Genomic DNA, 19,207 nt, shown 5'->3' on the forward strand with positions numbered 1-19,207 from the left:
CGGCACTGTCCCCCTACGGGGAGGTCATAAGTGAAGATAAGTTCGCAAAATTTAAACTCTTTTGCAGAGATGTATAGTGTTAACGATGACTCTCTTCACAATTAATAAACATCCTCCAACGTCTTCGAGAGGGCAATAATCACAGATTCCATGATATAATTTTATAAAACAAATAAATAAAAATCATGCGACCAAATCTACATGTATATTAGAACCTATCTTCCCTTACATATTCATTTGTAGTGATCTTATTTCTCCCTTAAAACGTTAATTCAAAAGACTCTCTGGCATCTATTCCTTTCTGTGGTCGGTTACTTAATATCTATTTCATAGGCACTAATACACCAAAGTTCCTTATGAATAAATCATACGCACTATTAGTAAGCCTGTTCAATAAGCATTGTATAATTGCTAACTTTAGCCAGATGCCTTGCAGCACTACTTTTCAAACCTTAATGTCGTTTATTAAATCAACACAATTTAACTGATCAAAATGACAAGAAAATAATTCTGCAGTGCCACAATTTCATAGGAATTGGTGCAATACATGATAATGTAACGATAGATTAGCTGGTAATCAAAGTCCTCACACAAAGTTGATTATGCAATATAACAGCCATCATAAAATACCTATCTATCTCTGCAGTATTCCTATCTATATGTTGCAACGACATTAATGAATAATACTCGGCATTTAAATTAAAGCAGACTGAACGGTTTCGTCTCATGATAAAACTGTTGATATGGGTGAAATTGGTAAACTAACACCGTAGAGTTTTCCCATTCCCTTGGCGTTAGTGTTATGGCTCGTTTAAATACTGTACTGTATATAGTTTTTCCTGATTGCCTTAGTCATGGGAATTTTCGTCAGAAATGTCAACACAATCATCACAAAATTGGATGGTGTAAACAACTTGTACTCTTTTTAAACAACGAATAAAATTACAGAAATCGAATAAGTTGTTAAAAGTCATCATGCATACCTGTGCAGTCCAGCTGGTTAAATTTCTAGTTACATACGGGACATTAACGCAATAATCACAGGTTTTGAAAGATACTAAAATGTGTAATGTTTATAACAATAAAAGCAAAAATCAATTCACTCTTGGTAGGACTTCGCGTTGCCAGAAGCGTTCTTAATTAACATCAGCGAAATCTGTCCCACCAGATCGTCATGGGTCGAGAGAGACAGCGGCGCTCTGATCACCCAGTGGATCGTCTACCACAGGAGAGGAGGTCCCAAGCCTTTATCCGTTACACCGCCTCACCTCCACTACTCAACCTCCAGCATCAACCTCTCAACCTCGTCGTCTTCCTCTGCTGAGGACGACGAATTCTCAAACCGACGAGGCACCCTCCCCAATTTACTTAGGTCTAAGAGCAAGTCTATCTTCAGCCTAGCAACAGACCACACCACGACCTATAGGCCTACCTTGACCCTCAAGCGGATTTTGAGTGTCCTTCTCTGACCGTAGACTCTATTTGTCAATATGAGTGTAGAAATCATTATACTACGCCGAGTGTAATCAGTGTACATTACTAATGAACAGTATTATGTGTGGATGTGAGCTTCTTCTACTAATACTTATTATGGGTGAATATTATTCAAATTATATATATATATATATATATATATATATATATATATATATATATATATATATATTATATATAATATATAATATATATATATATATATATATATATATATATATATATATATATATATATCTGTTAAATATACTGCATGATGCAACACTGACGTTTAATATCATTATGAGTGAGAGTGCTTAAAAATGCTTCGAAGGCGCATAACCTATTGTACAGTAATTTATCATTTTCATATAATGACCTCCGACAAGATTGTTCAAATGTTTGTATTTAAGGTGTAAGTAAATATATATATTTATAACCTAAAGACCTAGGATCCGAGTATCATAGACTGAATTTTTACTATACACGATAATAGTGGATGTCCTAAATTACCTGAAATATTACTGGTGATGAGGATGTTCTTATTGCCTGTATATTGTAAAATACAAATAAATTATATGAATCGTATTCCTTCATTTTCCATAATCCCTTTGTTAAGACTTTTCACATGCTTTCGTACAAGAGTCTCAGGATACCTTTAATATGACATTTCAAAAACTTCCAAGAGTTTCAGGACACCTTTAATATGACCTTTCAAAAGCTTCTAAATGTGACCTTTCAAAGTCGATTGTAATCACTTTGAGTTCTGGATGGAACACGGGTGGTGAAGGGGAGAGCTAAAACGAAGACTCCATAAATTCAAAAAGGGAAAAACTGATAGAAGTTTTAAACAACAGAAGCAGGAAAATGTTTCAAGAGAAAAACTATTCAAAGTCACAAAAATATATGGAAGACTCTTAACGGAGATGAAGCACGAGAAAGAGAAAGGGGGTTAAAACGTGAGATATGTAATAATGCATAAAAGCGAGGACAAATGGAAAAAATTATGGCACTGTACAATTTATCCAGAAAAACATTTTGATCGAGATTCTGAATCTCAAAATAAAATCCCCATACAACCAAAGGTCACTTGAGCAGGGTAAGTTTAAAACCTGAAGTTCTTCTATGAATGCAAGTGTGAACAAGAATGTCCGATGCATTTTACAAACACACACACATATAAACACACACGCACACACACACACATAATATATATATGTGTGTGTGTGTGTGTGTGTGTGTGTTAGGTGAGTATTTACAGTCCTCTGGAGTTTTCTCAATAAAAAAAATTAATTGTAGCATTACGGAAATACAGGTACATGCTAAAGGTTCCTCTTCTCCTTGAGGAGGGGAAAGTAGCAGTAGACAGGTAGCCCGACTTCTTGCTACCAGTCAACTAAATGTCCAGTTATGCTGTCACAGCTAAAACGGCTGATGATGCAATATATGTATATATATAAACAAACACACACATATAGTATATAGTATACTGAGCAGAACTAAAATAAGCAGTTTCTCCACTTACGGTTTAATGCTATACTTGTCTGTACGTTGGAAATGTTGACCACTATGCAGATGTACAGGAATTTGCGCGTCTAAATCTATATATATATTCGCATAACTGCAATAAACTTGTGTGTTAACTGTTTGAAACACTAAGACGATTCGCTCAAATGTGATCTTCTGGTTCGCATAATTCTGTTTCAAATCATTTCGCCTTTATGAACCCATACAAAAATGGGTTAGGGTCTCTCTTTCCAGCATCAGACACACCGTAACAACGCCGACAATGATCGATGAATGAATAACAGGATTTACTTCGAAGATTTTTCTGTTGAATGAAGTAAACCTCCCCTGAATTTAAAGAAGATAACCATGGCAGTCTTTCCGCCAAACTCTGCACAGTAAGACAATACTGGTCGTCCACAGTAGCCCTTATTAAACACACGAGAATTAAAATTCATACCAATACATGAAGAAAAATTGCCTGCAAGGTGCATCGTTTGGGGGCTAAATGCTAACGGATACCGGGAACGCTCTTGTGTGACACAGCCTCGAGGCTTCTTATGAAAACAGGGGGATGAAGCATGAAGCGGCATCGTCCTTGCTTGTATGGAAGAGTCCGAAGGTCCACACCAGACCTCCAAATTCCTTTGACACGTTACCACACTTGACGTACTAGCTTAATCTAAACCAAGCAATAAAAACGGTATGCAGTGTGCTTTAGGTTTCAGTCCCAACAGCATACAACTGCTGCATTCCGTCATCCTTAGCCTTTGTGGGTTATCTCCTACCACACAAAGTCGGAGGGCATTATATCCCTGTGTCTGTGTGTGAGTGCATGTTAACAAAAAATTTCCACAGAGGATGAAGGGATTTTCACGAAACTTTGAGAAAACATAGACCGAGTGGCTCCCTTCAGGTTGCTGACGTTTGGTGGATAACGATGAAGAAATACTGTTTGGCTCGAATTTGGTTCTGATATTGCCATTTACCCGACGGGAATGAAACAAATCAGGAATACAAGGAAGGGAAAGAAAGACCGCAGAACAGAGGAAGTGCATGGCAGAGCCACTGTTCTCTTGATAGCTAAGGCCTTTACTTCCTATGGATTTAAACTGCACAGGGCACTTACCACTGCTTGAACCCATTTCAGCTGTTTGAATGAACGGCTGTACGTTATTCAGTTGATAAATTCTTATGCAAAAATGCGACCTACCTCAGACACGGCCCCAGCACAGGGCGTGTTCTCTGTCTCGATACTGAAGTCGTCTCCCTGAACCAGGTAGTAGGAGCACTTGCCCATGAAGTCGTAGCGGCGACCATCGAATGTACTGTAGTGGGGATCTCCAACGGCGGCGCAGCGGGAACCACATTTCACTTCAGTGCACTTCCATTCCCCACCCAGACAAGTGCTGAAGTGAAAGATTCTTATATGACATAATGTGCATCAAATTAAGTACATAATACAAATATATGAACATATATAAAATCGTACTGCTTTTCATTGTCTTCCCCACCGAGAAAAGACGAGACAAAATAGATGTAAATTCTAACCTACAAGAAAAGGTTTGACTCTGTTTACTAAGAATTCCATTTCTCTGTGCCTGAAAGACGGTATACATGTTTCGTTTGAGGTTAAAAATTCATACTGTCATAAGGTACGCCCAAACTACCGCACAACGTCGGCACCTCATCGCATACATAAAACAAGTCAACGACCTTAAGTGGACAGCTAAGCTCTGGCCAATGCTGGATAACCGTAAGAGGCAATGGTTAGGACCACCAATAAAGTCGTCAACTTGTATTCCACATGTTTGTGATGTCTATGCGATAAGTTACCGAAATGTGCTTATGACCTGTTTTACTGTAGATTGGACGCATCCTAAGATCCCAGCAACAAGAAATTAACAAGTTATCGCCCTTCGTCCTTACCATGAGTTACAGTCGTTAGGTATGGTATCGCCAGGTTTGTATTCCTTGCTCCTGTATGTGCAGGGGCAATCCTTGGGGTCTATGCAATGTCCTTCGTGAAGAACGAGATCTCCAGTGCAGTCGCAACCCCTCCACGCAAAATTCTGGACGAACGCTGTCGGAAGGCTGCCCACAGCGAGGCTGGATGGCTGACATGCAGGGGTTGTAGACTTTTCCGTGTTGGCACACCATGGCTGTTGAAAAGGTCAATAATAATTGTAACAATAATAATGATAATTATGATTATACGTAAATGATAATTATGATAATAAGTAAACGAATAATTTTACCTGAAAACGACTAAATGAACAGTTTTTTCTTACCATATACGAAAAATAATTTCTTGAAATAGCAAGTTCAAATTAATTCACGAATTTCTATGAAAGTATAAAAATTTTATTTGAATCCTCAACCAATGATCTCCAAAAATTGCGACAACTCACGGCATAGATCAGACGATCTCCATCCCCCTGGAATCTCCACCCCAAAGCGGGCGCACTCCTTGAAGTAAGCGGAGAAGGTCTCGCAGGCGCAGGTTTCCGAGTCCTTGCTTTCGCAGCTGCAGTAGTCCCACCGGCAAGCGCTCAGGTATGGCTCGACATCAACGACCTGAGATAGAAAAGCCACTTTAGATGCTATTTTGGGTTGCCTGCAGACTGTAGAGGAAAGTTTCATTTGTCTCACTTCACGATCATGATCTAATTTTCCGGCAGCTTAGCAATCTGGCGTTGTCACTTGACTTGACATTGTGGTTTTTGATTAGCTAATGTATTAACTGGTAAGTCCAAGCTGTGACACCTAAATCCCGAAACTGCCAGCACTTCAGAACCTGCCACTTTCAATTTCACGCTAACATTTTAAAGGTCCTAGCGAAACCTCATAAAATGACCATGACTCTACGGGAATCTCAATACGTTTTTCACCTCCATGCAACACTTCGTATCTCTCACTCGTTACAATCAAGGTCCTTCAAATATATTCTGACACTCAGAGTATGTTTGAAGGGCCTTGATTACATACAATAAAGTTCAAGTCATCTTTCGCGGAACCCAAGGTTAGCTGAACGTTTTAAATAATTTTCTACGGCCTTGAAAACTCCCAGACTTTTACTAAACTTTGTACGTTTAACTGAACGACTTACATCTTATATTAAAGACCATGGTTGGAATACACTGTAACTCCATGAAGTGACCTTTAAATGATTTCTTTTATAACAAGACTGATGTCAATTTAACACATGCCACTATGATATTAGATTTTTTCAGCCTCGAAAAGTATTGCCTTTCTAGGTAATATTCTGAATAGCGTAAACCATTCATTCAATACAATATAACGTGCTGCTTTGCCTTTTAAATTATTTCTCAGTTACATGCTTCATATTGGATGTTAGAATTAGCCCTTTTCTCTATCAAGAAAATATATCTTGGTTTATTCATTTGTTAGATGGTGAAAAGATCACCACTTTCAAACAGAAGACAATGATTTACATCAACTTGAAAAGAATGTTAAGAAACGCAAAATTAGTTATATCAAACCTTGAACTTTATCATCTTTAAAATGATAATGAGCTACGCGCCTCGCGAAGAATAGATTACAGAGTGAACTATAGGATTCGGTGAGACCTAAAGTGAGGAATGGCTAATCACCAAGTAGAATAACAATTACATCACCATCGAGTATACTTTTTGAAGGTCCTACTACCGCCCCTCGTTCGGTTCACCAGTCGGCTCCACACATACGTACATACCTACATGATTATTCTACGACGCCACCATATATATCCTTTTATATGAAGAACCCAATAAATGAAATCTGCACTGACCTCACGACAGACGTCGAATCTGGGGTCATCTTTGAGTCTGTCACAGAAAGTCGTGGCCTGGGAGGACACGGTGTGACGACTGCAAGGGGATTTCACCATGGGCGTTTCCAGGCAACGATCTGTTCGGGGATGATAGAAAAAAAAATTATAGACCTGTTCCTCAAAGTTAGAAAGGTTACAGGAGTCGGGAAAAAAAGAGAAGCAAGAAGGGAATCCCTAAGCTTGGCAAGAGAAGAGAAGAGAAGAAGAAAGAAGAAGAAAAAAACAGGTACTAAACCATGAAGTGTCCGGGTTATCGATTTTCACTTGGCAGTTATCAAGAGAGAGAGAGAGAGAGAGAGAGAGAGAGAGAGGCTGATTTATAAAAGCTACACTTTTTAATCCATCTTTTGATTTTGAGGTGCCATACTAATATAATTATGCAAAATATGCCCTACTAAAATGATTGGAACCATTCAACCATCAGATTCTAAATTCCACAAAGCCGAATACGTGGACTAGTGAGTAATAATTAACAAAGAACTGTACAGGAAACGATTCAATAATCAATTTTCCCACTTTCTGCTGTCATCTTCGGTTAGTTTTTCTAACGTCCTCATTCTTGAGGCATTTTAAGTATCTACTTGCATGTTTTACCACAGACACACAAAGTAACTAATAGATTACAAGTGAAGAAACAGATGTTAATTATCAATCACTGATGTCTTCATTTGTGCTGGAATTGTCCGAGATAATTTAATGAAAATTTGACTATAATTTCATATTTATTAGTTCATTTCAGCCGCTACATATATGTGTTGACTTGTTATTTTCACTTCCATTAAATCTTATGTCTACCTTTTATCATCTTTTTTATTACAACGGAGCAATTACCATTTTAATAATAATAATAATAATAATAATAATAATAATAATAATAATAATAATAATAATAATAATAATGCGCGTAGGCTACATTTATGCAGTCCAGTTCTCTAGGTCTCCAAAGGTACTCCTACAGACCTGACAATTCCAGTGTATTTCAAGGAACATATTTTGTATAAGCTGCGTCCAAACTAACTGACTATAACTAACCTTCGAGGGTCTTCGCCTGCCACGCCTGCAGGAAGTTCGAGATCTTGATCTCGGGAGTTCCGTCGGAGTAACTCCAGTCGTTCTCCCTGTTGCCGTCCCGCCGGCCACAAAGACCGCTCGTTCGGTTCCAGAGGAGCTCGCTGATTTCGACTATCACCACAGTCTGGAAGGGAGGGAGGAGATGGATGACTACTACTACTACCAATAATAATAATAATAATAATAAAAATAATAATAATAATAATAATAATAATAATAGTGATAAATATAAATGCATAGCATAATCTATGTTAGCCTGCATATTTCGACTGTCCAATGTCTGGAAGGGAGGAGATGAATGAATTACTACTACTACTACTACTACTACTACTACTACTACTACTACTACTACTACTAATAATAATAATAATAATAATAATAATAATAATGGTCTTTATAAGTGAGTAATATAATGTAAATAAGCATACTTATTCCGACTTTTACCAATGTCTGGAACGAATGAAAATAATAATAATAATAATAATAATAATAATAATAATAATAATAATAATAATAATAATAATAATAATAATAATAATGACGAAGAAAACCTTGGATGTCAGATCGGTTTTTAACACGAACCAAAGGGATAGGTTACGGGAATCTTTATTTTACCACTAACAATAAAAATTAAAATGACTTGCCATCACTGGATCAAAAATGCAGTTTCACCATCGTAAGATATTTACATCTAATATGTAAGGTTAACTGCTTTAACTATTCCACTATCGATATCAGATTTGTAAGATTAACTGCTTTAAGTATCCTATTATCACTATCAGAGTTGTAAGGTTAATTGTTCCGACTATCCTGTTATCACTATCACATTTGTAAGATTAACTGCTTCAAATATCCTGTTATCTATCACTATCACATTTGTAAGGTTAAATGCTTTAACCATTCTACAATCAGTAACACATTTGTAAGGTTAACTGTTTCAACTATCCTATTATCACTATCAGATTTGTAAGGTTAATTGCTTGAACCAGTCTACAATCACTATCACATGTGTAAAGATAACTGCTTGAACTATCCTATTATTACTATTAGATTTTTATGGTTAATTGTTCTAACTATCTTACCTGCATGTCCCATTTGATAGTGAGGCCGAGGTCGTTCACCTTGATCACAACAAAATGAGCCACTCGCTCGGAGACGACCCCGTTCATCTGACCAGGAATGGCTAGACTGGTGTCATGATAGGCCAAACTTGGGTGACCCGACTCTGGTTAAAGAATGGATGACAAGAGAAAAATCATAATGAGGTCAACATTTAGACAATAATTTTCTTGAAAGCGTGTGTGATGATCTTTATCATGACTAATGGGTTGTTTATAAACTGCTCTAAGGCCCTGTGTGAATGTCTAAAAACAGATTTTATTCTTGCAACAAAGGAAACAAATCAAATGTCAAAACATCACTAGTGCACCAAACAGAACATTAAAGAAGAATTTTTCGTTAGACATTGATCTAGTCACTTTTACAGCGAAACGACATTAAGTTGATTTGATTCCATTTTTACGTAAAATCTCAGTCACTACATTCTTATTTGTAAATTCAAAGAAAAACATACAATACTACTAACAGTAAAAACAGATATAAGAATGCTATATTTCGTTACTTCTTGGGACCATAAACACCAACTATGAATTCCCACAGTCAAGTTGATCTGACTCTTCTAAATGTAACATCAGCCACCAAAATATTTTGATAAAGTAAGAGAAAAAATTAAAAATAAAAGTATAAATAGATTTCACAACGATATCTCGTATTAATTCTTGAAAACAGACCATCAACCAAGACGTCAGAGTCACTCTGTTGGTTGTGACGTCATGCCCTGATGTCTTACCTGTTGCTTGGAGGACGTACTGGTCGTCCTCCAGGAAGATATGGATCTCCTTTTGGCAGGAGTGTCCTTCGCATCCTTCAACCGTCTTGATATTGATGCTGAAAGTTCCATGAGTGGGATCCTGCACGAGGGTGTATGGGCAAGAACTCTCAAAGCTGGAAGGATAAAGTAGGATGATGTTTGAAAGCGGAAAAGGAAACCTTCAATGTTTGGCTTAGACTAAACACTGTAAACATCACAAATCTAATAATAATAATAATAATAATAATAATAATAATAATAATAATAATAATAATATAAAGCCTCAAACCTGTATATTTTTCCATCGAAGGTCTTGTAATGAGAGCCAGACCAGGTGACACAGGAGCCCGGGGATTTTTTGGGCCCAAGCGGCAATGGGATTGGTTCATACTCATTAATTGACGGGAATATCAAGGGGTCTGGAGTTATCAAGGACAAGAAAGCTGAAAGGAAAATTTGGGAGAATAAGTACTTGACACCACGATTATTGATCAAAAAATAAAGGAAGAAAATGTCAAAGTCTACAGAGAGTGAAATGATTCAACATAATATCTGTTATTTTCATTAGCAGAAATTGTCCAAAAAAATCAATTTTCTGCCAGTAGGAATGATTACGACTGGAATGTAAGACGTTCTGCTCAGTTTTCAATACTTTACACAAAAATGTTGGAAACAAATGAGTACCGTTGACAATGCAATACCATGGCTATTCAAAAGGGTTGTTTGTGAATGGCGCAAGAATTAGGTCAGTCTACATCACCAATCCTCCTGAAAACTGATTTCCAAGCCTTTGAATTAATACAGTTTACCCGAATCTATACACTTGATCCTAAGTTAGAACGCCTCCAAAATAATCAGGTACCTGTTATGTCCTATTAAATCTAATTGGTACATCCTATACAGCATCTATAAAGGGCATGAGTCTAGACTTCATCAAAACTACTTTAACACAGCATCTGAATGAACTTTAAGGCTCTTATGCATATGAATTCGTAAAATAAAAATTGGAGGCTCCTTAACAGATTCCATTCACAGTATTTCAAGTGGTAAGCAGAAGATTTATTGGTTATGGTTTTCTCAGTCTGAACTTATTTTGTCTGGTGTTCCTCAGGGTAATTTCGGGGCCTTTGTTGTTTTTAAACTTTACTAGTGATTGCTGGCCTCGAAAATAAAACAGTAAAGTATACAGATGATGCCACTTTTGGTTACGTCTGCTCCAACGAAGGCGTTACTGGCCGTGGTAACTGAGACAACAGATAAGGATTAATTACTTGCTCCAACTAAATGCGAAATTAAATTGTTAAAAGTTTCATAAGAGATTTGCAGACCTGTCAGCGAGGTACGAGGCTCGACCCCACCAACACTAAGACTTCATTGTTCCACTGCATACCGTCCTCCAACTCTATGGTTGTACTAAACGATTCTGAATGTTTCAAGATACTTATTGCTACCTCCAAGCTCACTTTTTCACATCGCTTGAAAAACATATCGTCTTTTGCAATCAGACAACTAAGCAGTATCCGTGAGGTTTCGCATGTTTACAATGTTAATATTAATATCTTGTTCCACCATCGCTGAAATATTGTTTTCTAGTGTGCATGTCGGTAGATATCCAGTTTGGTCATTTTCCATAACCTCTATTTCAACAGGGAATTTTTTTTAAGCCCTGCAATGCCTTCGCCACAGGAGCTAGTGCATAGTGCATGATACTCGAAATACATTATGCGCCACACTGTCAAACTGGCTAATGCCAGGGGTCTTGTATTCCCTTCACTGCAAAACTGTGCAATAATCTTCCAGGGTGTGCCGAGGCTCAAGTCTTACAAGACGCTGAAATACTGCTTCACTTCCACATGCAATGCAGAATTGAGTTTTTCTGGCTTTAAGTAAATGTCAGTGTGTGTATATTTTTGTTTGTAGAGATACCTCTGTTGGAAATTTAATTATCTTGAATTTTCTTGACTTTTTTTCACACATGGCGTTCCATGATGTATAAGGCAATATCCATCCTACTTGTAATCAATTGTCAATAACAACAAGTAACAGCTAACAACATATAGCAACAAATACTAATAGCCAAAAATTAAGAACCACTGCCAATTACAATGTATAAGGCAACTAACAATAAAACCATATAAGAGTAACTACTTATAACACCAGATGAAAATAACCACCAATAACACCAGATAAGAACAAAATAAAATAACAACAGAGGACAGGCGACATAACCTTTGCTTTTTATCCATGATTTCTATATCAATAATATAGAGTTAAGTGAAAAGAACAATCAATTATCCTTACAGTAATCGCACATGGGTATGGGTGAGGGCGTCCACACACTGGTGGCGTAGTCGCACTTGTAGGACTCGGCAGGGGGGAATTCGAAGTCGACGTCCTTGGGACACCAGAGGGCACAGCCGAACTCCATCCCTTCGCCAGAGCAGTTGTAGCCTCCGTTGAATCCGAGGTTTTTGGGGTCGCAGTTGCTGATGGCTGTTTGGAAGATAATTACTCTTTTATTACTTGTTCTCAAGCAGATAGGACAAGCTACTCAAGGCCCTGACTTCGATGAGGGCTGAAGATGAAAAGAAAAGGACAGTACTTATGGAGAGGGTTTACATCCATAGGAAGCATTACCCATGTATCAAAGAGTGAAAGGTTTCAAGAGTAAGGTTAAAGAAAGGAAGGAAAAAATTGACAAAGCTTGGCAGTAAGATTTTTTAAAAATTAGTAATTTCAAAGCTAATTAAAATGAAAAATAAGTGTAGACTAATTTAAAGTTCACTTAAAAGACAAGAAAACTTTGACCAAAGCAAGAGTATCTGACATCTTTGCAAAAAAATTTACTTAAGAAATAATTTATAAGAATGAAATGACGGATATCTGTATAATTTACGTTTCTGATATATATATATATATATATATATATATATATATATATATATATATATATATATATATATATATATATATATATATATATATATATATATATATATATATATATATGTAATGTATAAACAATAACTCAAGTGCATGAGAAAAATCTCAACTTACGATATTGGCAAATGGGTCCTCTGAATTCTTGTGTACATTCACATACATTGGGAGCAATGCATCGGCCGTCGTTTATGCAAGCAGGATCGCAGATGGCTGTAAATAATAATAATAATAATAATAATAATAATAATAATAATAATAATAATAATAATAATAATAATAATAATAAAACTTTGTATTATTTCGCCTGTCTAATCACAAACTTGATATCAGAGTATCCGACCTTTCTTCTTAATAATTGGAAATATTATTCTTTAAATATAAGCTTAAAGGAAATATTCCTATAGTAATTGCTCTGAGATATACGATACTAGAATATGAACAATCTGAAAAGGAAATAAGACTTCCAGTACATACAGTCCATGAATGAAGCGTTAGTGATATCAAGATTTTGTAGGTCCATGAATCCCTACGTTTGTTTAGAGACATTTACCATTTCTTAAACATGGAAAATAATACGCGCACACTAAACACTTGTTAGAAATAGAAAGTGAAAGAAATATGGGTTCTATATACATAAAAACATTATATTATATGTATATATATATGTGTGTGTGTGTAAGTGTGTATGTAACGATTTATCAAGAATTCAAAAGAAGGGTGGGAAGAAAATAAGAGTTAAACTTACGTTCACAGTCAGGAGTCTCGGTCCACCGCGAATTAGGGGTAACCCAGTCTCCATCGAGGCACTTGAAAGTCAGTCGGGTAACATCCTCCTCGAAATGGAAGTCTTCGTAACAACGGGCTATACACTCGCTGGAAGACGGGTTAAAGAGTGAATTGAAATCGGTCGCCAGACTGATAAGGAACACACTCATTTTAAACAGAGAGAGAGAGAGAGAGAGAGAGAGCACTTATTAGACTGGTGGACGTTTAGTTTACTAAATAATGATTATATAATAAAAGAATTAGAAGAATGCTTACGCATAATTAAATTATTTTTCATACTTCAGTTTAAATAATATTACAGTTCAAATTAAAAGCAAAATCCAAGAATAACATAATAGCGGATGACAGAGAATGACCCGATTTTTAACCAAAAATGATGCAATGTCTGATGTGACCGATATTTTATTGCAAAATCACTACCACTGAGATGGGATGATGTCTCATGATTCCTCAGCCCAGTGATTAAGAAAGAATCTATTCGTTTCTTGAGAAAAGAGCCATTGTGGGCTTTGGCTGACACGTGTATAACAGCGTGAACTGAAGCTACAGAAGGAAACACTTGTATAAATATCAAAACAAGCACAAATCTTAAAATACAAAGCAAGTTCACACCATAGAGAGAGAGAGAGAGAGAGAGAGAGAGAAAACACCTAGTTTAAAGTCAGAGAGAGATAAGAAAGAAGGAGAGAGAGAGAGAGAGAGAGAGAGAGAGAGAGAGAGAGAGAGAGAGAGAGAGAAATGAGTACGATAGTTTAAAGAGAGAAGATGAGTACAGAGAGAGAGAGAGAGAGAGAGAGAAGAGAGAAGAGAGAGAAGAGAGAGAGAGAGAGAGAGAGAAATGTAGGACATAAGAAAGAAGAGAGAGAGAGAGAGAGCGTGAACAGAGAGAGAGAGAGAGAGAGAGAGAGAGAGAGAGAGAGAGAGAGAAATTAGGACGGTAAACAGTCAGGAAGAGAACAAGAATCAGGGGCAGTAAGAGAGGTTGGGGGGGAGGGTAGACTCAGGTCGAGAAGAGAGAGAGAGAGAGAGAGAGAGAGAGAGAGAGAAATGAGTAGGACAGTAAAAGGTCAGAAAGAGATAAGAAAGAAGAGAGAGAGAGAGAGTATAAAGTCAGGAGGCTGATAGTATAAAGTCAGAGAGAGATAAGAAAAGAGAGAGAGAGAGAGAGAGAGAGAGAGAGAGAGAGAGAAATGAGTACGATAGTTTAAAGTCAGAGAGAGATAAGAAAGAAGGAGAGAGAGAGAGAGAGAGAGAGAGAGAGGAAGAAATAATGAGTAGACAGTACAAGGTCAGAAAGAGATAAGAAAGAAGAGAGAGAGTGAGAGAGAGAAATGAGATCCAGAGAGAGAGTGGAGAGAGAGAGAGAGGTGGGGGTAAAAGTCAGAAGGTGGGCTAGAGAGAAAGAGAGAATCAGAGAGATCAGGTCAGAGGGGGAGGAGAGAGAGAGAGAGAGAGAGAGAGAGAGAGAGAGAGAGAGAGAGAGAGAGAGAGGGCGGGAGGAGAAAGCGCAGTGGCATCAGTCCTTACTCTTTGCTGCAGAGAATCCTGGAATTCATGGGCGTTGGAGGTTTGGAGGCGCACTCCTTCTTAGCCGGAGACTTGGGAATTTCGCAGGTGGGCCCTTCCCAGTTATCCGGACAGTCACAGACATCAGGAGCCAGGCAAATTCCGCTGTTCTGACATGGAGGTCGACAGATAGCTGCTCGAGGGAGACGAGAAATTCATTCCAGGGTATATTCGGGTATTAAGAGAAACAAAATAATTCCATTCAATTATCAGCTGTAAAGGACTGTAAGCATTGCAGAGCAAAAAGAAATATGTCACTGTTAATTAAATTGGTGTGAAAAAGCTGCTGTGACTATATTCTAGATTAGGAAAAAGAGCTGATTCTAAAGCAACCATATCTGAATAACAGCTACGCGAAAATGGGAGACTGTAGTTAATACAGCAAAGGGAACTGAGAGGCAGAAAATGGGAACACGCATTACGTGGATTTCCAACCAGGAGGAACAGGTTGCCTTTAGGGTATACGCAAAGTCCGTCAATGCAAAACAATTGGCCAATTCAATCGATTTTCTAGACTTTGCTGGCTTCTCAACATTTCACAACAAATTATTTAACAGGTCAGTGCTCGTGTTCTTTTTAATTTAAAGCACTTGAAATAAAACGGGGAAAGCCACTCCCGTGAGGGTAAATCTTTAACCCTGATGAAAACCAAATGTTTTTAAATGTTTCGGAGTGGTTTTTATAGAGAGAGAAAATATTCACTAAACTTGCTCGGTCTCTTGGATAAACGAAAAGCATAAAGTAACATATCTGAAGATGGCTGGTGAGAGTTAAGAAAAGTTGCAGAAGCCGCTTTAAGTGTAGAGAAATACTTACTACGAAAATAAAAGCAATCTTCTTTCTACACTTAATAGTACTTGCTTGTTTACAGTAGATAGCAACTACTCCATTCTTTTGCAAGTATCGACCTCCGTTTTGGCCTCTCAAGCAGAGGTTGGTAGCATTAGACTATTGTGTTGGGGTGAGTGGGGAGAGAGTTTAGCTTTAGGTATTAGTGAATGAACCTTGAGAATTTCCTGCCAGATGAAAAAAATCACCAAAAATACGCAAACTTTAAACATTTCAAAAATACTACAGAACCTCAGCCGTGGTACTAACGTATGCAATCCGGCAGCGTCTCCCACTGGTCGCCGGCCACTTTCCACTGGCCATCTTCCTCGTCGCACTCCAGGAAAAGCCTCTTCTCGCCTCCAGGGAACTGGTAGCGCCTGTTGCAAACGGCTTTGCAACCCGAATAGTTGGAACATTCGGCTCGGCCGTTATTAGGGGCTGCTGGTTTCGATATGCAGCCTAAAGGAAATCGTTCCCACACATTAAAAATAAATCGAAGTGACACAGTGTGTATAGTGAATTTGACTCAAATTCATAATCCCAGGAATAAACAGCGACAAAAACTAGTTGATAAACTTCATCAACAGGGTTTCACAGACACAAAAATCAGTTGAAAACTTCATCAAAAGAGTTTCACATCTCCAAATTGATAGGAAGTCAATATTTGTTTCAGATGAAGGATTATAGTGGCATTAAACGTATGACCTCTGCACGCACATTAATAAATAAAAATACAAGTGATTCATAGAGTATACTATACGTCTCGTTCAAAGTTCAAAATATCTTATCTTACTTGCTTATCAGATTTATCGTCAATAAACAATAATGTAACACGCAAATAAGAGACAATACAAAAAAAAGTTACAATGATGATAGTAGAACGATTGCTTTTTTCTAATCTTATCCTTTTCTTTTTCTCGTTTCAGATTCATCTATGTTTACGTTATTTTATATATATTTATATATATATATATATATATATATATATATATATATATATATATATATATATATATATATATATTATATATACACATATATGTATATATAAATATAAATATATATATTAATATATATATATATATATATATATATATATATATATATATATATATATATATATATATATATATATATATAGTATATATATATGTACTATATATACATATGTATATATATATGTATATACATGTGTAAGAGTCGATGAGTCTGAGTCTACCGCAAAGCGAGAAAAACTTCCGAAAAACGCTTACTCGTCCTCGTCTGTATCAAGAACGTGTCCGGAAGAGGAATCCTCCATCATCATATTTGGATGAGTAAATTGCTAGTAAGCAGAACGTTAGCTTCTTTTTTATCTATAAGGGAAACATTGCTATTCGAAAAATACTCTGCACGAGTACTGTGTGACATACAGTAAATGTGAAGAAAATCTAAATAAAAAAAAGCAAATTAGGCAAAGCCACTCTTTAAAAGCGAGAAGGGCTGGGGAAGCTCGTCTGAGATAATATGGCCATGTAATGAGGAGAGAGGAGGTAGAACCAATCAAGAGGGCTAAGAACATGCCAGTGACAAGGAGCAGGAGTGTGGGACGTCAGCTCATCAGATGGATGGATGTGATGAGAAGGGATATGGGTGAGGTGGGATGGGGGGAGGAAGATACAAGGAATAGAAATAGATGGAGAAAGTTGATTCGAGCGGCCGCCCCTGATATACAGTGGGACTCATGAGGTCGAAAGAAGAAGAAGATTCTTTAAAAGCAAGTAAAACAAATTCCCGCAGTAACAGCAATGAGAACAGAAAAGCTTATCAATGCTATATAAACCATTATCTACGTTACTGGACAAATGAACGTGACGAATGGTACAAATATTAGTTCCAAACATCTACCAAGAATATCTGGCGTTCCAAATGAAAGCAATTAAAACTAAACAGCCGGCATTTACATGATTCTGAACATATCTAAAGGCCCTTGTTCTGCCTCAAGTAGCATACAGCGTCACTAAAATGATTCTATAATCCTACAAGTTTAATAAATGGACTTCGATACCAGGTGATCTCAAACTAAATATATTAATGAATTCAAAGTCTAATAACCTCATTTCAGCGTTCGGCAATCCGAAATCTTAGTACACTCACAGAATCAGTGTCGATGATTTGACAAATCCTAAATGTTAAGTACAGATACAATCACTGACAAAAGCGCCAACGCTCTAATATATCCCGTAAACTTGGAAGAAACAAAAGCAGCAATACTGATGAAAGCAACTAAACAATCCTGTGACAGCACAGTCTCTACGAAAATTTCATACAATATAGATCTTTACCGATAAACCTTACCATGGGACCTGGTCATTCATTATTCAATATTCAATGCGCATAAAAAACAAACCCTCAATCAGCTCTTAATCGTTCTTATATCCACTCAACAAACAATACTCTGGCTGAATGAAAAAGTCAATGAATACTTGAACCACAAGTTAAGAACGAAATTAAAATCAAGTTTCCCTGTAGAAAAATTATTACACGCTGGGATACCTTCGACAATACATGGTTAAACGCTGGGACGCCTTGGAAAATATACGATTAAACGCTGGGAAACCTTGGAAAATATACGATTAGACGCCGGGATACCTTGGGAATATAAGTGATAAAGACGTCAATAGCTTCAAAGAACAAATGTTTACAATTAGTTTTTCTCAGTCTCATTACTTTTCCTGACTTCAAGGCTAATATTCTCCGCCCTTCCTCGCCATCCCTACGCAGTTATTTTACGCAAGTTAGCAAAGTTAACTAACCTGAACGGTTATACTACTACCATGGGCGTAAGTTGGATTTCAGAAAAGCGTCGAGGAAAGTCTAAAATTTGCCTTCATACAAGTTTTATTGTGATTTACTCTTACACCGTAATGCTATACTTTTTCAGTAGTTTTTAATTACAGAAACATTGGTTGTAGCAGTTTCCATGAATTGTAGGTTAGACTGTACTCCGTTACATTTCGTCACTACTACGATTTTCAAAATTGAATATTTTTTATTTGCCAATACCAAGCGGCCAACTTCCCCCACCCTTGCGACGCCCATGACTGCAAAAGCCAATAATAATAATAATAATAATAATAATAATAATAATAATATACTATAGCTGATTCGTTTTAGTTGATTCAAAACGAAAGGACCAACAAAAATCACCTCTTCTTATATCGGGTGTTTTTCTCGTAGCTTCTCCGAACACGGGATAAAACTCTTCTTCGTCGTACTCTTCTTCTTCGTGGCTGCTGCTGAAGACCTTGTTGATATCCTCGGAAGATGTCACCCTGTTAGGAGGTCTT

General features: G+C 37.1%; 2 protein-coding genes across 2 annotated transcripts in view; one reads left to right on the forward strand and one right to left on the reverse strand.

The window, feature by feature from the left end:
- Nucleotides 1–1,589, forward strand: part of LOC136847783 (uncharacterized) — a 38,973-nt gene extending 37,384 nt beyond the window's left edge. Inside the window, exon 6 of the mRNA XM_067119700.1 lies at nt 1,169–1,589. Within this exon, the coding sequence (XP_066975801.1) occupies nt 1,169–1,469 (301 nt within the window). The 3' untranslated portion in view covers nt 1,470–1,589. The remainder of the gene's footprint in view (nt 1–1,168) is intronic.
- LOC136843161 (hemocytin-like) overlaps nt 1–19,207 on the reverse strand; it is a 224,310-nt gene that overhangs the window by 191,930 nt on the left and 13,173 nt on the right. The window contains 15 exon segments of the mRNA XM_067111219.1: nt 4,193–4,388; nt 4,909–5,036; nt 5,038–5,141; nt 5,391–5,556; nt 6,770–6,888; nt 7,844–8,006; nt 8,965–9,107; nt 9,732–9,886; nt 10,042–10,195; nt 12,054–12,245; nt 12,810–12,905; nt 13,441–13,568; nt 15,009–15,180; nt 16,146–16,337; nt 19,068–19,204. Of these exon segments, the coding sequence (XP_066967320.1) occupies nt 4,193–4,388; nt 4,909–5,036; nt 5,038–5,141; nt 5,391–5,556; nt 6,770–6,888; nt 7,844–8,006; nt 8,965–9,107; nt 9,732–9,886; nt 10,042–10,195; nt 12,054–12,245; nt 12,810–12,905; nt 13,441–13,568; nt 15,009–15,180; nt 16,146–16,337; nt 19,068–19,204 (2,245 nt within the window).

The sequence above is a fragment of the Macrobrachium rosenbergii genome, chromosome 2 (assembly GCF_040412425.1).
Source record: "Macrobrachium rosenbergii isolate ZJJX-2024 chromosome 2, ASM4041242v1, whole genome shotgun sequence".
Classification (NCBI taxonomy): Eukaryota; Metazoa; Arthropoda; class Malacostraca; order Decapoda; family Palaemonidae; genus Macrobrachium; species Macrobrachium rosenbergii.